The sequence below is a fragment of the Battus philenor genome, unplaced genomic scaffold, assembly GCF_028537555.1.
Source record: "Battus philenor isolate CCGP_79_NKW_IND1 unplaced genomic scaffold, ilBatPhil1.0.hap1 SCAF_2, whole genome shotgun sequence".
Classification (NCBI taxonomy): domain Eukaryota; kingdom Metazoa; phylum Arthropoda; class Insecta; order Lepidoptera; family Papilionidae; genus Battus; species Battus philenor.
The window spans coordinates 5,046,517-5,072,550 of NW_027181682.1; the positions used below are offsets into that span (position 1 = coordinate 5,046,517).

At 31.5% G+C, this 26,034-nt stretch overlaps 1 protein-coding gene across 1 annotated transcript; it reads right to left on the reverse strand.

Moving 5' to 3' along the window:
* Positions 1–5,644: 5,644 nt before the first annotated feature.
* On the reverse strand, positions 5,645–24,643 carry LOC137922250 (homeobox protein aristaless-like). The gene is made up of 5 exons (XM_068765201.1): positions 24,493–24,643; positions 12,382–12,618; positions 12,145–12,190; positions 6,537–6,730; positions 5,645–6,018 (listed from the first exon to the last, which is right to left on the reverse strand). Exons 2-5 carry the CDS (start codon positions 12,579–12,581, stop codon positions 5,664–5,666), a joined length of 795 nt encoding a protein of 264 aa, XP_068621302.1. The 5' UTR covers positions 12,582–12,618; positions 24,493–24,643; the 3' UTR covers positions 5,645–5,663.
* Positions 24,644–26,034: the final 1,391 nt, after the last annotated feature.

Sequence of the window (26,034 nt, forward strand, 5' to 3'; positions counted from 1 at the left end):
TATATATACTTTCTTCGTAATCATTAGAAATATAATTTAACATCTACAAATGTATTTAATTATTAATTAGTAACAAATGTAGGATTATGTGAATAATATATGTTAATAAAATTCTCACATGTATTATATATTACTTTTAATCGGCTTTACGATTGAAAGTGACAGTGGGCGGGTTACATGGCATTGTTATGATTCCTACTACTAGGACCCAAGCTGCCACTCAAAGAGAAAGTTTACGACCATAGTGTAATATGCAAAACTGGTGCGGTTTGATTGATCTAACATATCTTAACCAATTTTTTTTAAAAGAAATCTTAGTTTCATCTCCTGCGTTTGCGGGCGATTGTATATTATATCAAAAATGTGCATTATCATGGTTTTTTTAAATCAGCGATCGTATAACCGTTGTCACCAACCTCAATCTCACTACTACTGCACCTATACCTATGCGGTTTTCTCTAATTCCGTATAAGTCTAGTTGGGGATCAAACTAATGCCACACGTGTTGCCACATTTAGAGAACAGGTTGATTAGTAATCGCTACTCGACGCTCCGCAGTCCTAGTTGAGCGCAGAACTGTGTAACGGTATAACGATAACCCATAACGATTACGTGATGTCGCGTTAACATGATGCGTGCGATAGGGCCGCTGCGGCCACGGACTCCCGCGGCGCGCCTCCATTCCACTTCACGCGGTCGACGTGTGAAAAACCGACCGGTTGTCTCATTTAAATGTAAGCTATTTACGGATTAATATCGTTTCGAATTATACAATCGTTTATATTTATTGGATTACACTACAAGCGGGCCGAGGCGATCGGTTTGTAGATGTGACGATTCTTTATTATTCTAGCATTACATACAATTTAATTTAACTCATCTGGCCGCGGCTCTGTCACGCTGGTTGACAGAAGTACAGCTTGAGTATTTTTTCTCGTTTTTCTATATATATAATTTTTACTTTAAGTTATAATTACACAACAGCTTAATTAAGTCATATTGTGTTTATTTATTTTATATAATTTTCGAAATAATCTTACTTCGGAAGTGATATAAAGTGATACGAAGTGATTCGAAAGTGATATACATATATATTATTAATGCGAAAAGTTAAACGTCCTGTTTAAGATTCTGTAGAAGACAACTAAATAAGAGAAGAACTCTTCAAAGGGAACTCCGGTTCTCATCCATAGACGTCTTTTCTATGACCGAAACCTGGTATTATAAAATATATAACTATAAAAAATATTTAAAATTTTCTTTAGGCTACCATTTTAAAATTGGTCAGAATGGTTCTTGCTTACATATATATCCATGTTGAATTATATTATTTATATAAACCCTTGCATGCATGTATCGTACATGTCATGTGTCTACTTATGTATATAATTATAGATTACGAAAATATGGAAAATAAATGTTTATGCTAGGATCAATTAAATAATTCATTACCGGTATAAATATTTATGCATTATAGTATATTTTTTAGTATTTTAGGTGCAGTATTGGTATTTTTAATATCGGTAATGTCTAATGTCTTTTGCATCCGTCACGACGTTTTTATCGTCATCACTTAGGCCATGGATCGTGTACTATTGGACATAGGCTTCTCTCATAGATTTCTAATAAAACAGATGTTAAATAATTCATACAATTTTACAACTTTCCGGAAATATAACAAGACACAAGCTTTATTCTCTGCCACCTAAGAATATAAATGTCATTTATATAATTGTTAAGTGTGATTGATATATTCAACGCTAATAGTTTATTAAAAATTGGTACAGGAGTTTGTGATATAGTAAAGGACCCGTACTTGCACTTACTCATTCAACCTGAAATATAGTCTCTTTTCCAAAATCTTGTTCGCCCATCTCATCGAACTTGCTAAGATCGAAGGCTTCTGTGGGGCCTCAATACTAGACGTTACATAGGTTTTCTAACCAGGATCTAAGATGTATGTCGCTTGTGTGGACGATACTTTGAGTGACCAAGCGGTCTTCTAGACGGAGCGTCGTTTTAAATTGTGATGCATGGCTTGACTGTATCGATTTGACATTTTCTAACTGAAAAAACAACGCCAGTCATATTTATTTGTTCACATAACATACATCTTTATAGTCGTTAACATGAGAAAAATATCAAAAGACTTTGGACATACTTCTTGGATACATAGATACTGTTAAATCCTATATCTTTTGTTGTGTGACAATGTTCTTACAATATTTTCCCTGTATAATCGCAACGATTATCTGCACAAAAAGTAAATACTCTGTAGAACTTATTCATTCTTATACTCGGAGAGGTGAATTTAATGCGATTAAATTTAAAAGCATCCTTCCCGTTCTTAGAAACGGCATAAGTGTTAAAACAATCATCGGTAATTGTTATTTAATTGCACCGACGTTATTTCTTCACACGGCTCTATGTGAGTTGGTTGTGGCGTACGGGACATTTCTGCGTGTACGCGAATATGCGAAGTTGACGTCGAACAAGTCGTTAGCGGCGATAATTTCAAATTTATCGCGGCTATTTTCCATAACAATGATACACCGCCGCAGATATTATGGCAAATTGATTCAGCGCTAAACCTATAATAACACAGAGCCACTAAAATGGCGCATATTAAAATTATTAAAATGGAAATGTCTGGACGTCATGGTCAGTTCACAAAACGTCTTTATTCATGTTTTATAATTTACGATACGCTATAAAATGTTCTACCTAAAGGTCGGTGAATAAAAGTTAGGTTGGAACGAATGTTCCAGTGCAGCGTCAGGATACGAGGCATTAAAATGAGTTAACATGTGGGTGTAGTGATGTGAAGAGCGATCGATTTATTTTATACGGGTGATTGGTTAAGGGTGATGCTTTAAAGAGTGCGAATCATTAGCTCTTTGTCTTGTCTCTGCGGGTTGGTTTCCGCAATGTTTCTAATCTATAGCTCATTTGCTGTTAATTAATGTATGTTATACACCCTTTCCAAATAACAAAAGATTTCAGAAATAATGAATAACTAAATCTATGGTAAAAAATTCATTCCGATTGTTATATATTAAAACTAATTACTGTCTACGGACCATACGCATTTTGTACCGCTAAAGTATTATGTTTAGAATCATAACTTTATAGTTAGTATTTGATTGGAAGTAGCTTTAAAACTTTTTCTTGACAAATAACCAAACAGAAATAACAAATTACCCTGTGTATTAAAGTTTCGTTGATTTAATAAATTGTTTAAGTAACAAGTCGTAATAAAAAAGATAAGATATTTTAATCGAAAACGTACAATTTTAATTACTAATAAAAAAACATTAATTTTAATTACTATTTAATTACAAGGAAAGTAAGAACGTAAGGAAGTAATTTCGGTTTTCGGTTTTTAATAAAAAAAATATTTTTAATACTTTGAAATAAATCGACAGACGATCTATCGACTTATTAGGACTTCACTAACTCCCACACCGTCCAGGAGAGGTCGTAAAATCTTACGATAAGCGCCATTATTGTCACAAAGGACTTGTGTAATTGTTTGTCAAATAAATACTAATAAAAATTTCCAGTTTATTAAATGTAATTTATTAATGGTACTCGATATTAAAAAATGACTATAATATTTGACTAGAATAAAATTAAACTTTACCGAAAACAATATTTTACACTGTCAGAATTAATAAAACTATTCGATAAATATTTTAACAGGTCAGAAAAAAATTGGACATAGTTTAAATTCCAAAACAATTCCACAATGAATCAACAAAGCAATAGCAACTAATAATCTCCAATTAGGTATTAGTCAGTCAGGAAAGGCCGGCCGAAGACTCTACGTGACCCAATTATCTTTGGACCTCAGAGGTCAATAGCACACGGAGTCGATCCATATATACATTAGTAACCTATACATTAGTCAATTGAACGAAACATCTAAAAACTATTTCGCCATATTCAAACTGCCCCTTTGATACAAACAATTATGTCCGAGTTTCATCATAATTATTTGGGCTCTAGGATATCCATTGCTAGACGTAAGCCTGCTCCATAGATACTATATCAATACGATCGGTTAGAGTCGGTCTGCATCTTGTGTCTTCAGATGAACTAACAAGGTCACCTGTCCTCCTTGTAAATATATACATAATTCTTAGAATTTGTAATACATTTTCTTATAACTTTATTTCTAGTTATTTTTAAATAAAATAAGAACATAAAAAGCTTAACGTGCCAAATTGTTTTTAAGTAGATTTTTACTGAAACAAATCAAATTTCACGCGCCATTAAAAATCTTTTATTGAAACGTATAGGATCAGAATCTTCAGCACACGGCCATTTTTAAATACAGTCAAGCTGTAACTGTCATCGGGTTAGTCAATGATGAAGAAAATGATTTCTCTCTCTATTCAGTGGCCAATGATAAATATTACTATATAAGACAATCTCTCTAGGTAGATAATTACATCCGCGATCGGTGGGAAAGAATATAGCAGTTACGTTAATTTCGAGAAGAAAATACTAACGTATAAATATAATATATATGTAATCTTTTACAAAACTGCATAAGTAAGGAAATGCTGTTTTAATTTTTAAATAATTATAAGTAAAAGTAAATGTATGTACGAATCAGTAATGTGGAGATCCGTAGGGGAAACAAAGTAGCCGGATTATCCAGAGAACTTGCCTAAGTTGAAGTGAAAATGCTGCTGGGGCATTGAGATTCTGGTTCGTGGGGACCACCGAGAAGCCCAGGAAAAGATGTCCCACAAGGTAGACAGACGACCATGTTAAAGTCGGATGACCCTGGACGCAGACCGCTATACTGGTCCTATTGGAAATCCTTGGAAATGGCCTGTGTCTAGCAGTTGGCGTGCTACGTCTAAAATTATGATGATCATTATTATTAAGTAAAATACTATTAATTAATTGTATTAACCCAAAACATGAGTAATTGTTTTTAAGTGTTATTTACTTGGTTGTCAACTATGTATTATTCATTGACAAATTGAGTATTATTTACATAGACTTTTTATGTATAAAATTAATTCATAATTTAGTTGTAACTATTTTTGGTGATTAACATAATTTGAACTTCAAAAAAAGTAAAAAATAAAACCTCCGCGGTTTCTTATGGAGCATCATAAAACTTTTGCTTTTAAGATCTATTAGTGGTTTTTTTTTTAAATTGTCAACTCTAACAAGTAAGTTATCAAATAAAACAGAAGAATCTAGCAGTAATTTATCTCTAATGACACTCCAATAAATTAATGCGTAAGATTTTTTATTTATTTCAAAGTAATATTGCAGCGTATTTTATATGAAAAATAATAAGCCAGTTAAATATTAAAATATATTTATTTATTCGAACAATTACTTAAGTACACATGGACGGAATATACAAACATTTTAAACTATAATTAAACATAAATATTTAGGTTCCTAATGTCTATGGATATCGCCTATCCTCTCGATCACATAAAAACACAAAATACTGCACCGTAAGACGTCTGCACAATGAAGCCTACGAACGGCCACGTTTTAAATATATTTGCAGTCAATTGAGAAACATTAAAGTTGTACATTGCGTCAAGAAAAGAAACTGTTATTGGGCGATTAAGTTTAGGCTACAAACTTAATCAAACTTTAAGTAAACATGATTATAATAGCTAAAATCAACAAATCAAATCTGCTCTCTGACGCAACAACTCTAATCTTATCTCGTGTTCCCGGGCTGCTAATCTCAAGGCTGCGATACTAGATGTTCTTACATCATCCACTGCCATTTGCGGAGGCACCGGTTCGCTCCCAGGCGATATTGGAGGTGAGATGGACGGTGCGGGGGAACGAGAAGTCTCGGACGATAGTCGGGTTAGTTCGGGGGAGAGCCGAGGCGGTTCGGGAGCGGTTAAGTTCGCAAACAGCGAGTGAAAGTGCGCCGGAGATGTAGCGTAAAGCGGGGCGCCGAAGATCGGTGGACGAGACAGCGTCGGCAAGTACTGCGCCCCGAACAAAGGACTGCTGGCGTATCTGTTAAAAGAAACATAACGTGAACATACTTGTTAACATTTATTTTTTTATATTTACTATGCTGAATTAAAATCTGCTTATCAAAATTTAATTAAATGAATAGAGTTTCCTATCACTCAATGGCAGAAGTTTATTGGCGTAACAAAAAATATTCTACCAACATATAAAACATTTAGACAATAACAACACATATATTACCTCGTCATGAAACCTTTTCCATTTACACTTTTCGTTGTCTAATTTCTGTATAAATAGTCTGCTATAGCATTAAAAGGATATTACGGTTTACTGTAATCGATATAAATTTTTTACATGCATCTAAAATTTTAACGAGAAAATTTGTATTCGATAATTTCAAGTAAGTTTTGGCTCATTGTTTATTACACAATTTACATACAAATTTAAAGAATAGATTGATATGTTATAATCAAAATTAACTACCCGATCACAAGATTTTCAAATTATATGTTAACTTTCTATTCAGTCTGTCAATGTATTGGTTTGGCTACTAGTTTTACCTGAAAGAAGCCAGTGCGCTGTCAAATGGCTTCCTTAATCCAAAGCCTAGCTGCGACAGAGGGTGCGGAGGTGGGGGCAGAGTGGCGGAGGTCGGTAACGGCTGCGTCCCGCTCAAGTATCCGCTGTACGGGTGCGCGTGGGGACCCACCTTTTCTTGCTTCCTCCACTTAGCGCGTCGGTTTTGAAACCATACCTATGTAGAAATCAAAATACTTTAAATTATTTTGTTATGTTCTCTCATTTTGATAGACCGAAAGACATTATACCGTAATAATAACGTATTAGTCTTGTATATGAAGTTAACTGTAACCAAACCGCTCCGCGAACTTATGAGTGCCTTCTCAAGCTCCTTGCGGGCTGGAATTTCATAAAATCCATTCACAGCTAACTTTTATTTGGAAAAATGTATATTCCTGCCAAATTTTATGTATCTAATGCTTTTGGTTTTAAAGATATAGGTAGTGATGAGTCAGTACATAAGAGGAAATCTTTTATGTATTGTATGTATAGATGTTATAAATGTTTGTATTTAATGTAAAACTTTCCTTAAATTTTTACACGTCTGCCTTCTTATTATTTCTGCACTACTCTAGGTTGGTAGAGAATGAAAGGCAAGTCTAATAGGTACTTCATTTCACAAATTTCTTACTTTTTTCTGTTTTTAATTTTTCCATTGATTTAATGTTGAATATAAACTAACCCGTTGTAATGATAGTACATGGTGGCTTTTTATAAAATCTTCCATTCCATCTATATCATTAAATAATATTTCATTGAAAGACTAACTAGAGTATATCTATCCGCTTTAGATTTGTTCGTGTTGAATTGTTTTTTCGCTCAACATTTGAATAAATGTCTAAAGAGTAGCCATTATTAAACGAAATATTTGAGATATTTTTATAACAGAAATAACAGTTACTATAATATTTACTGACCATGTTAAGGTTGTCGGAAGACGCCTGATGCAGGTCGTTTCCTAGCGATCTTATTAAAAATCTAAGGGGAATAGGGGAACCTATTTCCAGTTATGAAATGAAGATGATTTTTTTTATTTTGGCAATATAATTCAAATTTTTATATGCAATAACAATAGCATATATCGTGAATCCTTAATAAGAAAGTCGCTAAGAGTTGTATATTTAAGTGAAAATGGAGATATATAGAAACAATTAGACGCAATATGTCCCAGGTAAAACTTGCGCATGCATCTCATAATATTTTAATACCTCTCACTACAACTTAATTCCGACATATATAATATTTTATGACATCGTGTCTTTAGCACCGACTAACGACTAATAAAATTACACAAACTGTCAGCTAATTACTTTGTTATAAGTGTCAAGCTATAAAGGCAATGTTGTGTTCACAATTTAAGCCGAAGTCATTAATTTATGTGCAACAATGTAAAATTGATTAGTCGGTATATCAATTATAATGTTGCAATGTTATTTAATCTGTGATATTTCTTCGAATAATATAACTTTACTGAAAATAACTACTTTTTTATTCTGAAACTGAAACGGAAAACAGACGATATTATACAGTGGTCTACTCGACCATAGCCGCAGCCACTGAGAAAAAGATTTTACTTTATTTTTAAATATTGTTAATTTTTTCAAAAATTACGGGTTATTCAATTCTATTACGGCTATTGTGCCAGCAATGAGCTGTATTACTGCTGTCAACGTTCTTCTCTTTAAATAGCGATATAATTAAATTACAACTTGGAATGTACTAACTACATTTACAACAAAAAAATTAAGCTCAAGTTTAAAATTGTGTTTTAATATATAAAAAATTATAACTTGAGTCACATATACGTTTAATATTTATATGTACGTTAATGTGATAGTGTGAAGTTTGTGTTATCTCTTTAATTATATAAATAGTTTCACCGATTTTGCTGCGTCATCTTAATAGTTCAGATTTTGACTTAATAGCAAAACTTTACTTACACCTATTTATAATATATTAGGCTTCCTTTCAATTTAATATTCGGATAACATAAGCTATCTCTATGAGAAATGATTGAAAAAATATATTCTTTTTTCTCCTATAGGAGTTTGTACTCAGTGAATTTGTGTGTTTGAATTATGTTAGGTTTCAAAAAAGAACAAAACAAATATTAACAAAAAAAAATAAACTTAAATAAGATTTTTTTCCCAGGACAACGCTAAGGGCAAATGGTGTGATTGCGATCCTTGGTTAGCGGTTTGATTCATCAAAAGCGCACGCTTTGAATGATATAACATTGTCATTGTTAACAAACGATAAAGGAATATTTTATGAAGAAACTAGCCTATAGTTAGACCTAATTGGAAAGATATTTATATTAAAAATGTACCATTAATGAAACCTATCTGCTGGTATAATCAAGTTAAGTCCATAACTTTAATATTACCGTCCTTTTGAAAGTAGAAGATAGGAAAACGGGCAAACAACTTCATCTATTCCGTTAAGTCATTTTAAAACAGATACGACCATCAGTGATAAAAAATAAGAGTGTGATGAGATTCAAAAGAGAATGAAATGATTTGACTCATATTTGTTTTCCTCTTTAACTGATTTATAGCGATAATTTCTATATATCTGAAAAGACTGGCAGAGGCATCAAATTTAAAAATAATTAGAATCAAACTGAGCTTCGCTATTATCACATTAATCAATTTAAAATAAACCTACATACGAGATGTGCGAAAAGCCCACACGCGTACAACAATCCTTTTACACTTTGCACAAACTTACACACACATAAGTACATCCACAAACACACCAAAGAATTTAATAATTTATATGTTACTTGAATTTCAATTGTATCTACTAGTGTTTGTATCATAATACACAGTTTTGAACGAAAAAATAAAAGCGATATCTCCAAAAATAGGTATTATTTACAGTAATCACCAAAACTTGTTGATATTATAAGGTGATTTATTTAGTTAGCAAAGAAACGACTTTGTGTTCACTTTCTCATCATCATCATGAACACATCACCCGACAGACATCACTGCAAGTCATAAGCCTACCCCAAAGATCATCACAATGACTGGTTCCGCGCTGCCCGCTTCCAGCGACTTCAAGCTATTTTAACTATTTAACTATCTTCACTTTCCCAAACGCTCTTACTTAAACAATATAGTAGGAGTTTTTAACAAATTTTTGTTAGATTACATTTCCAAATTTATTGCTTGATAGCTCTCGTTAATGATTATACTTTCTTTTTAAGAGAACGCTTAAGTCGCAACTTCAAAAAGAAAACATCCATTAATCTAAAAAAATATGAAAATGTACCATGTTAACCATAAAAAGACATACATTGGTGTTTTGACACGTAGTAGGTGCTTTACACTATTTTTATTACACCAGTTCTTACCTTCCACACCTCATAAGCTGGTACGAGTAATAATAGATACCGTGTTCCATATACGAAGTAGGACTTTATAAAAGCAAGAAATGTTTATCGTTTTTATTTAACGACCAATGTAATCGGTACTATAAATTTTAATTCGAACTTTTTTGACTGCTTAATTGAATGTTTTCAATGAATGCGACAGATGTATTGGCGAAACGTTAATTATGTAAAAATTTATTATAACAAACTTAATTTTTGAAAGTCAATTAGGTTTCACACATTTGACTCGTATTTATGTTTAATTAACCAAAGATAATATCAATAACTTGTTAAAAACAAATTATTTTTTATTATTTTCTAGTTCGACGACGATAACTTCATAAAAATTAACGTATGACATACAAAACAGAATAGACGTTTTGTGTATCTAAAATAAAAAAAATATTATCGTTTTTCAATTATTGGAAAAAGACAAATTTAATTGAAAATATTTTAACTTCTGTGTGAAAGTATCTCAAAAAATCAAGTCATGTTTTAATTGGCAATGAGAAACCTAATGATTATGCATGTCGTTATAACGAAACTGAAGCAATACAGTAAAAAATGATTGCTTTTTATTCTGAATTTAATTTAATTTTAAGATGCATAATTAACAGTTATTAAAAATGACATTTAATATTAAAGGAATCTTTCGAATAACATTAAAAAAATCATGATTGTAACGTTACTACAGTTTAAACGTATATTTTAAATAAACTTAAAAAATATTTCAACAATTACTTACAAAACAATTGTCTATAGAGTTAAAACGGTCTTTGTAATGTTGTTATTAATCGAAATGCCCTTTAGTTTTGCCAATTTTAATCTACAAGATAATCATACATCGTATAGTACTTGATATAACAAAAAAAATGTTTAACCATACCCATTATAACTAATATAGATCAACTATATTAGTTATAATGGATATGGTGGGTATGTTTATTTCTTTTCTTTTATAATTATTTTGTTTAAAGACCTGCAGTAGTTTTTTGTTGTGCAATTTCTTTTCAAATGTGTTGTGTTTATAATTATTGTGGATGTATTATTGTCGTTTTGATTTGAATCTCTAATTTTGATAAATGTGTAGAGGTTTATGTGCTTGAAGTGTATCACAAATCGAGTACTATATTAAGTGTAACCATTGCTGAATATCTGACTTAAACAAAAGTGAATAATACTGTAAGTAACAAATATTCGTATAATATAATAACTTTGGTAAGAGAACTCATGTTAGTAGAAAAATATGCAAGAACCTGATTATTACCTATATATTTTCATAAATAAAATATCACTTTTATGTATTTGTATAAAAGCAGAATGATTTCGTTATAAATATTAACCGTATTCATTTTTCTTTGTATGAAACTATAAACTTTGGGAAATCCGTGAAAAAAACTTAAATTTTTCCAGTCAATTTTTGCCACAGAGTGTAACGACAAAAACAGATACTTAACATTATTAATGTGAAAATGTACATTGAATAAACTAGATTTACATAAACGTTGTAAGAAACACAAGTGCCATGTCACCGGCTTATGTAACGCTTTGGAAAAAGTGAAACGCCTTTTTCGCTTGTAATTTTTTTTTCTTCGTTAACAATTTAATTATGTACATTGATTAAGCCATTTACAGACGCGCGCGAATTCGCTCACGTACGCCGTTCACGTCGGACTTCGTTATTTCGCGGGCCGCCTGTGTTTTTGTGTCATAACATTTTATCGCTTATTATACCTGGACTTTTGGAATGAAGTGGGCAAGATTTTGTCCGCAATTACACTTTACACGGGAATCCGGAGAACATTACGTAAATATGTCATGAAAGGAGTTTCGACCTCAGATCGTGTGTAAATGGTGTAAATGGTGACATTAGGATGACATGATAACTTTTTTAATGTTAATATTACAATAATATAACTTTAATAATATTTCTGAACGCAAGCAGATTCCAACAGTTCCTATTGGAAATTAATAGGGGTGGCCTATATCCAGTTGTGGACGCCCTACGGCTGAAATTATGAAAATAGATGTTTTGAATAATTTTAAGAATAAAGACTAGAATCAAGTTTTGTAAAAATCAAAACAAGTTTTATAACCATTAAAGTACAATCTCATATTCCTACTCACAACAAGGGTAAAATATAAAGGAAAAAAGAAATAAACTGCGCAAATTGGAAATAGCTAACAAAATTATCGATATTAGATTTCCTTACCTGTATTCTGGCTTCGGTCAACCCTATTTTCAAGGCCAGTTCTTCCCTGTAACAAAAGTTTTTTATTTATTTATTTTATATAATAATAAATATTTTAACGAGTAATTTGATAAGATATTCTTCGACATATATAAAAACTGAATGATTCTACCAGCGATGAAGTAAATATAATTGCTTCCCAGTAGACTCAAATTATTTCTAGATGATACTCTAAAGTAAGAAACTCGAAATACATACCTCGAAAACACATCAGGATAGTGTGTCCTCCCAAAGGCTTTTTCCAGCTCATCTAGCTGGTAGCTCGTGAACGTAGTCCTATAGCGTCTTTGTTTCCTGCGTGGGATGTCCTCGTCGTCACCGCTACCTGAAGCTGGACGTTCAGGCTCGATGAGAGACAGGTCCGTGCTAGTAGAACAACCCGCTTCTGATACGCCCATTGTATCTTCAAATTTAATATATATTTTCAAGATCAACCTGCAACAAATAATAAATTTTAAATTGAAAGCTGAACATGCGCAGTGTAAGAATCCCACCAGTGGGATAAACGTTCTTGTTTAGGACGCTGGAAGACATTGGAACCGCTGAGAACCACTGTTACTGGAAATCTGTGGGGGAGACCTACTTCTAGCAGTGGAAGCCCTCTAGCTGAAATTATGGTGAAAACTTGAACACATCATCAGGATTTAAATTTATGTATAATTAAATTATAGATTATATATATAGATTCAAATAAATAAAATAGAATTATTGGTAAATGATATAAATAAATAAAAAGTTGTCTATAAAAATATTTATAGTTCCGATGGATATATGGATCGAAATTCGATTTAAATACCATATTGTAGCCACTAGAAATGTGTTTACAAATGAAATAAAGCGAGATTTAAAATAAAGACCAGATTGAACATAAAATGTGTGCTTCTTCTTATATTTTATGATCTGCAAATCTTAATCGATTCCTAATAATATAGATATTAATTAAAACGCCATGAAGATATCAATGACCAGCTGTTTCCGTTCCATCGTGTCTTCTACTTTTCTCCATACGAACAGCGGAGGACTTTGACTTGCAATCGTAGGACGCGGGTTCAATTTCCGTGATGCAATCTCATATAATTCACACTTTGTGCATTGATTATATAGGATTGTCACTGCTCATATACAAGTATCCAGAGGATAGGCAGCAGCGTCCTCTGCGTACCATAATACCACACTGCAATCGCCAATCCGCCCGCCAAGCGTGGCGATTATCCCAATTGATATCTTAAGGAAACGACGACGAAGACGATGACATTCTATATGACCACTAGTTTACTAAAGATATCCACGAACAATTTGGTCTAAATAACTAAAGAGTCGTTGGCAACGTAATGAGCATAGAGTAGTTTTGATTCTGAGGAGGTCGATGTGGACTTACTCAAGATAAGACTACTCAAATAAAGGATACGCAATAATCACACAGTAAGGATAATCAAATGTCACATTATTATTGTCTTTGGTCCTAGCTTATATTTATTTCCTCACAATGTTCCTTAATCGTTTGTGGTTTATTTAGAAAAAAATATGCACCTATAGGATATCGAACTTGCGATATAAAGTCGAAGCCATTAGACTCTACCTTCACATATAGACATTTACTGACATAGATAATACTAGTTAATAAACAGATAATTAGTGTCGACAAAAAATGGTTCTTATTATATAAAAAAATAGTAACTTTGTATACAATAAACATTAATATTGCAATTGTAATAATGTTGTAACAATCAAAATATTAATTAACAATTGTGGCTATATTCAAAACCGGACATATTTATAATTGAATTTTAATCTCTATTTTTAATTTTAATCAGTTTAAAGTTACATATCTGTATAACCTAATTATAGATTGCGCGAACGTAATCGCCGTAATTGCAAATGCACATTCATTTAAAAGAATATTACGAATAAAGTCCATTATTACAACAGAATTACGTATTGTTGATACACAGTTCGATATTAATATAATTATCGCTGACCCGCAGACGGGGCCCAGCGTACGTCAGGCACAATTAACCACAGTATCGCATTTCCTCATCTAAATTGCAATACGCACACGTCGCCTTTCTTACAACCTTTGTGTGGTGCGAGCAAAAATATAACATCACAGCGGTTAAAAATAAGTCAGTTAGCACTTAAAGTACTGGACTATCGTGAATGTTATCTCGGCTAACATAAGGGTTGACAAAATTATCGTCAAAAACAGCCAAATATTTGAATAACAAAGCTTAAATCATTGTCTTTGGTGGATGTCATTTCATAAAATTCTTCCTTGGAAACTTGGTACATGCCAAAACTAATATTCTGGACAAATTTTATAGTCATTATTTGAAAATATGTACTTTTTAATGAACCCTTCTTAACTTCTTGCCGTGAAAGTTTCGTAAAATCCTTTCTGAGATGATGAGAGATCCAGAGGTATCATAAGTTCCCGAGATATCGTGATTAGTCAGTAGATATGTGAAAATTTCTTATGTAATATGTTCAGATAATGGATACTAACTTTTTTGCTAAATATTTTAAGCACATTACGTAAGCTTCTTCAATAGACCGTCCTCCATTTCATAGTTGTTAACATTTCACATTTAATAAAAGTTTCTATATTATATTTATAAACTGCTCTAGATATATTTAAGAGTAATCCTTCCAAATTTTGTCGGCATCTAGATTAACCCAAAACAGATAGCAGTGAAGTACGAAAATAAGATCCATTATTGTTTTTTGAAGTATACATAAGACACGCAATATACATACTTAAAAGTCATAACGATGTTTATTGCTTAGACCTCTAAATAAGGTTACAGTTGGATACACGGTTTTTCTATTGATGGTTTCCAAATTTTAGATTACTTAAAGAATATTTTTTTTATTTATGACCTTTTTTATCAATTATTAAATAAGATAAGAAAGTGCTTATTTAATTGAAAAACACTAAAATATTTCTTTTCTAAACTATATATATACATATAGCAGATTTCCGTATTCGTAATGACTCATAATGATATTTCTGGAACTAAATGGCTTAGACTTTTAATTTGGGAGAAATGTTCTTTTCGCAGAGTAGAAGATGAATTTTACGAAATTCTACTCAAAAGAAGAGTTGAGAGGAAGAACGTTATAAAAACGGTATAAAACTCGGCAAGAATATTTTTACACCATGTGAAGCAAATAGTGGATAGCTAGTATACTATACATTGCTAATTATAAGTATTGTTACAAGAAAGAGTTCGCTAATTATGGAAAATATATTTGTTTTGTGAATATCTCAAAATACGAATGTGCGAGTGAGATGGATGATTATACTTGCTTGTGTGATCGAGAGGATAAGCTAAACTTATAGATACCTAAAATGGTTTCTTTTACCATTGTATGTACAAGTTATTTATGAATTCCAAAGTTTCCTGCGAAAATTGTACGAAATTTAAATATTTGAACTTACGATTCAATTGTTTTCACTGTCCTGAAACGCTTTAACTGTAATAAAAAATTAAGAAGTTAAATATGCTTTTTGCAGTGATTTTGTTTAGATTCGAATGCAACGTGTTTACTCAAAAAGTCGACTCGTAGGTTGCAAAAAGGTGCAATAACTTACGTGATACGCACGACTGCTCTCCACGCGTATTTGGATTTCCAACGGCTCCCGTTCAATTTATATTTCTTTACGTTTTATATTACAGATATATAACAGAATCTCAATAATTGTGAAACTAGATTACATAAAAAAATTGATTAAATCAATCAAGGAAAACTATGTTTAAATGTTTATTTGAACTCCATTACTACATATGAAATGTACATAAAAAGCAACAGAATCATGTAATTACGCCGCGAAATACAACAAATGCAAATTACCAACAATTTTAAACACATCAGCAAGCGTTATTGTAGATTTTTATAAAGTTTTATTCGTTCTTTGTTATGTTGTTAAATACCGATTAAGTATTTTTTATGTGAAAGCCTTCAATTGTTTTAAAATGATTAATATGTATGGCATAATTGATATTAACTTGACAGTTGAAATATTAACAATGTCTTGACTCTAACACACACAAAAACAACAGTGCCTAGAATGAATGTAACAACGTTTAAAAGCTAATTATTTTTTTCGGCACTTTTAATAAATTCAACTAAATTTATCCAAGATCAAAAAGCACTATAAATATTTAAAAAATCCTTGCGTTTAACCAAACAACGTACTCTTTCTAAAAATTTACTAATTTTCTTAATAATTAAACTCATCGTTTTGAAATGCCTTAAAATAATACGTATTTCATTAATCAAAGCAAATATAAAACTCATAAATATATTCAAAGACTACTAGTAGTGTTTTTTTTTAAATCACAAAGTTCTCAACCGTGCCAATATCAATCACAAAGTTAATTTAAAAAGTAATTAACTGAAAGTTAATTGAATGTAACTCAAATAAGTATAATTAAATCGATTAAAGATCTTTATAACATATTTATTGTTTAAATTATACATAAATTTGATAATTTAAATAACACACGAAGAAATAAAATTAAATCTTCATAAAATATTTAGCAATATAACCATGAAAACACGAATGCCATTAGATATAATTAATTATATTTTGTATCTTACCAAAACGTCGTTCTTTTTTATCACACTAACTGAATAGCTGCAACTTATAATCAAAAACATTAAAAAATAAAACTAATATTAAGTAACAATTTTTAAAAGTTAAAATAACTATGTATTCACTGCACTACTTGTCTCAAGTAACTTTCGTCAAAGACTGACGTATTCACTAAACTGACACTGGTAGATATCCCTAAGCGTAAGCCATTTTAAAAAGAAACTCTAACGAACTAATCCTAATCCTGAGATAATTGCTACTCACAGGTCATTATTTTCCGGTTCATGGCATGATTTGATGTTCTTGTAATGGTTGACACTAGATTGTTTCTTTTGTGTTAGGTTTTGTCCCTGATTAATTTGATAATCCAAGTTTTTGTTCGCTTTTGTTGGTCTTTTTCATAAACACCTTTTTTAACAATGGAAAGTATTGTGAGACTGTTTTCTAAGAAGGTACGACGAGCTTAAAAATTTAACAGAATACTTTGAACTAACTAACATTCGTAATTGTATTTAGAAGGTTTGGAAAAATGAACTAGGCAATTTTGTACCCAGTTCCTGGGTTAAGTTCAACACTGAATAGACCTTTGTAAGCTGTATATATTTCGTCAACTTTATGATCATTACAGAACATTCAATTTGTCATGAAGAAAGAATTCATGTTACGAAATAACTCAGATATAAAATTTTACATAATATTCTGACATTTTAGATCGTTAACTGATAAAAAATTATATTATAATTTAAATTATGTAATGTATTAGAAACATATAAATTTAACATATATATTTAAATATGTAATATATTAGAAACATTTAATACATTACATATTTTTAAACTTAATGGCGAAGAAGATAGTCGTTAGAAAATTCATCTTTGCCCCCGTAGTTATAATGTCCCATATATTCTCGCTTCTAAGACTTGCGTTTCAACAATGGGATTATCAAAAGGCTTATAAATAAATCGTTTAAAATGTTAAGTACATTTCTTATGTTAAGTACATTTTTACATAAGTAAAGTAATTTTCAACAATTCAAATAATTGTATTCGAAGACTAATAGCGCTGTATTGCTAAATTTATTATCAACGAAAATATAAAACAGAAGTTGTGGATTAAGTAAGTATATTGCGTTACGAGACCTAAAATACTCCCTTATATCTCTTGTTTTATGCGGCAACTGAAATTATACCATATCACTCTGGGCTCGAGGTCACAGTGTCTGAAATTCCTTATGATAATATGTAAATTGACTTCCTCTTTTGAGTTTGATTTAGGTATAATAATAGAATTGGAAAATGATTTTGTCTCATATACATGACAGGTAAGTTATGTTATGAGGTATTTTGGATATCTTAACAACATGCTACGAAGTCTTTGAAAGTGACGACTGATGACAAAGCAACACTTGCTTAAAGTTAAAGAAATATATGAGATAAAAAGTGAACACGAATACGATGGATTTTGGAAAAAGCACTAACAGCTATAAGCAATTTGATTAAACAATCAGAAGCTATGCTCAGAGTTAACAATTTTAACGTAAATAAGTGAAAATCGTGGCACGTTCTAACCAATTTACCATTGAGTGGATTGTGAATCGGTAATGGCCATCTGACTCTATGGAGCATGACGCCACCTGCAGTCGCATCTGCTCATCACGCGTCGGTAATCGCCATTTTTACGCATTATCAATGTAATTTAAACAGTAAGAAACAAAATTGAACTTAAAATCATGTCCAGTCTTAAAAGCGCGTCGAAAGCAAAGTAAGTAGTTTGGTAATCAAGCCCTTTGCCTTAAAGTAAAAGTAACATGGTAGTTTTAATAACCACGGGGGAATGTTTCCAATTAATTAATAATTAACAACGTAACTATTAAATCGAACATTCATTCAGGGGGAAATCGTGCGACGAAATTATTGAGACTAAAATATCGTTATAGTTTTGTATTTATATTTCTTATTATCAACGTAGAAAACCAGAAAATCTGCTACTTAATTTTAATTGATATCAATCGATTGTTTCAATTAATCCATAATCCACGATAGAGATAGATTTGTATGCTCCTATCAATCCAGAATACTATTGTATCTTGCCGAAGTTATAAACCTTATGAAAAATGTATTGATCAAGATTTGGTGTGTTACTTGCTTTTGAAATTTTGTCCCACTCTCAGTTGTTTGAATAACAATGTTGAGATGTGAAATTTACGATGTTATAACGAGTTGTAAAAAAGTACAAATTTAATGGCGATACGGTACAATATTTCCTATTTAGTTGTCAGTAAAAAAAATAATTAAATTAAATAAAGCAATCAAGAAGTAGATTTTAACGCTTCAGCGGTCTCGTCGTGGATAGTGGAATATAAACCATTGATCGAATCCGCAGAGCGAGTAATCGATGCATTGACAGGCAAAGTTTTTTACAATCGAGTTAGCGGTATCGAGTTCGTTTGCCTCCGGTACTTGTCAACTTTTTGCTGGGTTATTAGCACAACCTCTGGTAAAACATCGACTTTCATTTTACGAATAATCGATCGCAAATAAAAATGGTTTGATTTGATCGATGAATGCAAATGTTATTTATTTCTTACTTGGGTTCTGAACTACGTCGGAAAAAGTGAATAGTTTTTGCATGTTATAGACATTTCATAATATAACTATCTATAAAGATTATAAAATATAACATTCAATAATATTTAGATATTTATGTAATGTTGATTAGGAATCATAATTTCACTTCGCTAAGTTCCGTCAAAAGTGAATAAAATATTAAACAATCGTTTTTTTTTTTAAATAATGACTGACACAATTGCCAAACTTAATTACAAATTATTAGTAAAAGCTTTCATTATTCTAAGCAATAGCGTAACTAGATATAAATGCATCCTAGCTGGGTGACGAAGCGGTGAAGAATTAGAATAATAACAATAGGATTTATGACGATACGCCTGGCGCCTGCTCGGATTTACTTTTTGTCTCTCGGCCCATTAGACATGACTAATCTACGCTTTAGTACTTTCCTGTTTAAGATACCTTTGAATTTCAAATAATTTCGTAGAAACTTTATTCTGTTATGGAATTTTGTCATTCATGCCTTTTAAATACGGTAGAAGGTATACAATGTGAGATATGCAATGCCTTTATCTATATAATGATGCATAATGTTGTATACTTGATCGAGATCAAGATTGTTTCTAATAAAATATCTAACAAAATTAAAAAAAATGAAATATTGACATTTTTTAAATATAAATTACAAAACCTACTACATATCTTAATTTAGCATAATATTATAGTTATATTATTATAGTTTGAAAATAACTTCTTTTTATTTCAATATTACGGATAATATTTTCGTCGGCCCTTGGTTTTTCGATTGTATTTCTAAATTGCAAGCCTGAGTTTATCAACAACTCTTAAAATTGAGGGATTATACTTTTTTGTCCATTAGTTATGGGCTTAAGTGTTAATGGTGTCTCGGATTATATCACCCGAGCTTCCAGATAAGAAGTACCAACGTCCAACTCTACCGTCCCTTGACTGATGTCTGTCTGCTACCTGATAACGTCAAACCAACCCCCTTAATGTGTCGCCGCAAGGTCCAAAATCCTTTAAACATTATAAACAAATATATTACGTTAAGCTACTGTATCATGTACAATTAAAAATAATACCAACGCTTGCAACCTGTTCAATTATACAAGGAAACATAGTTACCAAGAAATTTACATAATTGGGCACATTTAAAAAAAGTACTTTTCCAGATAATTTAAAAAAAATTGGGTTACTTGAATAATTCTGTGTTAATGTTTGTTAACGTTATTAAATCAGAAATTTCTGGAAAGACTATTAAATATTACCGTGGTAATTTTTCATACGCAAATCATCGAATTTTTTTGTTAACTGATTATTGCCAGTATATACAATAAACGTACATGCATATGAAACGGTTTCTTCTACTATAATGTGCAAGGCTTAGTACTATATAGTGTATGAATTCGTTTAATTCATTTAAATTAAAGTTAACCATCGTAATCCTCATTTCAGCCGCAGGATATCCTTAGCTGGATGTAAATTGGTCTCCCCCGTAGCTTTACAATATTAAAACTAACGTCCGACGACTTTAACAAGGTCTTCTGTCTACTTTGTAGGTGGACGACCTATTCTGTTCTTGCTGTTCTGTGGTTTCCATTTCATATTCTTAAAATCCAGCTGCCATCAACTCTGCGTACCAGGTGGCCTGCTACTGCCATTTCAACTTGCCAAGCAACTAGGCTATGTCTATAACTTTCATTGGTCTTCAGATCTCCTCACACCTTATTCAATTTTGTAAAGAAATCCTGGGGATAGCTTTCTCCAAAAACAAGTTTAGTAACGAGCATCAAATCAGTGGCGTACCTAAAACTTTTGCCGCCCGGGGCGATCTCCAGTTTGCCGCCCTTTCTATTATATGTCAATCAAATAGTGGTTTTTGATTTAAAAAAATATTGATATATCACTTCAAAGTAATCATACAAACTTTTCAAAAGAAATGACATTTATAAACTGACATCAAAAAATTTTAGTTAGGAAAAATTGCCGAACAAAGTCGTAAAGATCCTTTTATGAATTCAACAAATTTTAATGAATACAATAAAATAAAATTATTATCTTGTTCTTGAATTAGAATCCAAAATTTACACTAAAATGCATTTATATACACCGAGGAATAGTATTCGAAATCTTAAAGTTAATCATAATTTATATAAATCAAATATTAAACTTATAATAATTATTTATTATTCAAGAAAGAAAATAAATTTGAAATGAAAAAGTTGCTTTTTACAACTATAAGTAAATATAAAAAATGCCGCCCCAAGGTAAGTGCCGCCCGGTGCGGACCGCACCCACCGCCCCCCCCTAGGTACGCCACTGCATCAAATGCAGGAGCATTTTTGCGTTCTTGATTACAATATCTAAAATAGTATGTTTATTTTTCTCAGTAATTATGTTATGGTGTTTTATGAATCATAGCAGAGTTATATATAAGTCTATCTATACACAGAAGCTGATATAGGCTATATGCAATCCATCTACAGTGCCTCTTGTAATAAAAACCCACAAACAGGTAACCGTAGATAGTTTAACAAACAAATCTTAAGTTAAAACAATTATAAATAAAAACAATTGTTAATTATTTTCCATATCTCATACTTAAAAACTTTAGCGCCGCTATTTTTTATTTTAATCTAGACACTAATCAGTTAAGACAATCGCGAATGAATCTAACCTAATTTTAATACCTAATGAACAGAAAAAAAAACATCGGTGGAAAAAAATTAGAAGATCTGATCGCGGAGTATTAACTTTGTTATTACATAGGCCGATGGTAGCGCCGAGTAGCGTGTAATGAGAAATCAGAATGTTAATTAAGATCTAATTAACTCTAATACAATCAACAATGCTGCTCGCGTTTTGGAGGTATCCGCAAGTCATCGCAAGGGGTTCATTTTGACCAATAAACATAGAACTCCGACCCGCTTTAAGATTTCCATTTCGGGTACTAACTTTACGGATATAAAAAATGAACGGTGGTTCATCGGAATTGGTAATATTAATCAAATTGAGTTCGGCCAACCCTTTAGTAAAAAATTGGTCAGAATCACTCATTCCACAGTCCATTGTTATGTGAGAACTCAATTTAGTGCGCGGTGTTGTTACGTGAGATTGATTCTAATGGCAATGAAGATATCGCTACAGTTTAATAATTATTACAGTATTTAAATTATGAACACACAGAAAGTAGTAATTATTGTCATATACATGTGATGTGCTCATTTTCTGTCAATTAATGAACGTATTCAGAAATTATAAAAAATGGTAATAATAATAAAGAAAAACGGCTTTCAAACTACGGATTGCTACATATTAAAATTAATTGTCGCTTACTAACAAATTGTCTCTGTACAAACAAATTTACATGGAAGGGGCAACAGTATTCTCTGCGTACCATAATACCACACAGCGATCGCCAACCCGCTTGCCAAACGTGGCGATTATCAAGCGATATCCCCCCTAAATATCATTAGGAGAGGCCTATACCTTACTGTGTGCGTCTTTGGGGTAATTATAGAATCTGTCTCTGCAGGCTTTGCCCAAAATGATTGGACGGTCGCATTCCAATAGAAAAAATAAAAGTTTAATAATAGTTCTGAGAATCTTTAACGTTACATTTGATTGTAAACTAATTGTTTGTTTATTCATCTGGGGACAAAACGTATCCATTGACAACTAGTATAAAATAAAATGATGGTACACGATTCTGTTTATAATACAATGATTGTAATTGCCAATCCAAAAATGCAGCAAAGAATAGACGAAATGATATTTTGTATGGTGATAATGAAATTTATTTAAGAATAGATACTTTGACCGCCCAAAAATCATACGCATTCGTAGATAAGCTTCTCTAAAGCTTGTGCGTGGTATAATTCACACTTAAGTTTTAATTACAACTTTTTTTTATTTTTATAGTAATAAACTGATTAGTTTAGGTTTTTCTTGGAAATTGTTCTCTTAAATCGTTAAATTGATTGTAGTTTTAATTAAACTTGCGATCTACTTACTGTTAATTAAAAGATAATGTACGAAACTTCCGTTTTTTTTTTAAATTAAAATGTATATTTAATAGAATTTTGAATTTTTGATTTGTTAATGTCACTTAAAATTGAGAATTAGGTATAACAGTTTATATAAAGACGAGTTTGAAAGTAATTTCTTTCTAATAAAAAAATACTTTAGTTTTAATACATACGTGAGTGAAGATTTAAATAAGAATATAACTATTTTCTCAATATCATTAATCTACAAGCCATAAATTGACATTGAACGAATAATAATCATATAAAATTAATCAATGGGGCACTTGACGTGTGCACGGAACGACGGTCAATAAAAACGCTATAAAGCAAGATCAATAACCACAAACGCACTATTGTTGTCGGCCCAAACAAATCTAACAGCTTTTATAGAGTTTAAGATATTTATATGAAACATTTAAAACTGACCATAATACAAGCTATAAACAAAATTAACAACACAAGGGCCCCCGCTGTTTTCAATTTTGAGCCTGACATCGACCCTAATTCAATAAAGCAATAAAATTCACCTAATTATGCAAATGCGTATAAAATATCAGACATTATGCCTTTTTTGACTTTAAAAAATATGACGGCCGCCGTCAAGCGGGCTTGTTGCGAGACTTGATTGATGGAAGTTGCGGTCCTCGCGTGAACAGAGCAATGTTCCCAGCGTTAACACTTGATTAGTATAATAGTTAATTAAGAAATGTGTGCTTAAATTACTAACTAATTAAATCTCTTCGATTTTAATGACGTTATATGATTTATAATCCTCGTTTACATTTTTAATCAAATGTAAGAGTTCATTTTTTTTTAATAATTTTCTTTTATGGGTACATTAATTTTAGATTAGAATATTTTAATGAATATAAATTATCAAGTTTATTTTTGTAAAACTATCATTAAAAAGCTTAATTAATTTTATTGTACATCTTATTTTATTGCATTTAATCCAATACAATAACATGTACATGATTTTAAAAACCAATTTAATTATCTTCTAAGACAAACTATCACGTGATTGAAATATTAACAATGTTGTTAAACTTGTTGGAATATACGAGTATGTATCGATGATTATAATAATAGCACTTACCGATTTCAATGTGAGTTCCTAAATGAGACGGCAAACTTTTTCAAAACAGTCGACTAACACGCATCGATAGGCGTAAAGTTCCAATGCTATTTACATGATACAGTGTGACGCCTTGAGCACAACAGAGTAATAAACTATGACACACCGACGCCTTCAATCGACTGATAGAGAATAAAGCAGACTGTCCGCGGTGGCTTACGCACGGCATGGAAATGAATAATAAAAAAAAGTAGCGGGCCCAAGCCACTCCCCTGGGGCACACTCGGCCAATGGCGGTGCCGTGATACGACGACGGGCGCGAGGGTGGGCCCGAATCAGTTGATACGGGTCTCTACTTCGATACCGCTAATTGACTTTATCAACAAACTGACTTTACTGGTCGGAGTCACGATATATGCGTTTGTCTGCCGTGTCAAAAGCCTAGCTGCGGCCCACTGCTTGTAATTAAGTATGCGGCGTGCAAATGGGTGATTTGAGCTGAGCCGCAAACTGTGCATCTATTACCACAAATCATTTAAATTACTTTGATTTTCTGATTCGGTGAGATTGTGAGTGATAAGCAAATATATTATCAAATGCAATTAAAAATCAAATTAATATATTGCCACTACAACAAAATATAAGCGAAGAGTTTCTCCTTTTTTAAATAATTTTTTTTATACAATTAACTATCATGTATGAATTTATTAAACATTATTTGATTAGATTTACATTTATGATTATTATATTTGTTCTTTCTTTCTTTGATAAAAAGTATTTATACAACTATGCTTAATATTAAAATATTATGCATAGTTTTATTTTTTTTACTTTTACAATTATGTTCAATAACTATTTAGAAAAAAAGCCTAATTCCGAAAAATAATGATGACGGATGATTTTGAATGTGATTGTTCTGTGTACCCGTCCAAGCCGAAGACCTACTAGGGCGCCCTTGCACAAGGCCTCGGAATGTTCGCCCAATTGAAGAGTAAGTCTGAGAGCTCAGTCGCTTCCCTGTCCAGTAGTTAGTGTGTTTAGTGACCAAAAACAAGGTTAAGTCTACACGCCTTCTGCGCCCTGCTCGCTTAAAGCATCAAAATCTAAAAATACCAGTTACCATCTGTCACAAAAAAAAAACTATATAATTTACGCAAATAAAATAAATGTATAAATTACTCGAAACAAAATAACAAAAAAATCCAACATCTAAAAAAATTATACATAATAGTAAGCAATTATTTTTCTGCTTTATGACGTAATTAAAACCATTAAAACTACATTTGGCGCAATTGTACGCTCCCTGTGTGATTGTTTAACAATCTTTGTAATTTATAAGTACATTAGTTTTTCTAGTAATTTTCATTTTAAATTCTACATTATTGTACAAAGACATAAGGTGGTATAATAAACGATTGTATTACAAATGTTATGTAATACATACACAGGTTAATTTGTTATGGGTGTATGTCTTAAAGGGGTGGGAAAATAGCTTGTTTGCTGTGAATTCATGTACACCCTATCCAAAAATTAATAGTAACATAAATGATAAATCATTTCCAC

What these genes read in the sequence shown, in the direction of transcription:
- LOC137922250 (XM_068765201.1), bottom strand. Translation starts at nt 12,581, where the DNA reads ATGGGCGTATCAGAAGCGGGTTGTTCTACTAGCACGGACCTGTCTCTC. An exon ending in TATCCTGATGTGTTTTCGAG is followed by an intron (nt 12,191 to 12,381) that starts GTATGTATTTCG and finishes CTTTTGTTACAG; the next exon opens with GGAAGAACTGGCCTTGAAAA. An exon ending in AGCGCACTGGCTTCTTTCAG is followed by an intron (nt 6,019 to 6,536) that starts GTAAAACTAGTA and finishes TTCTTTTAACAG; the next exon opens with ATACGCCAGCAGTCCTTTGT.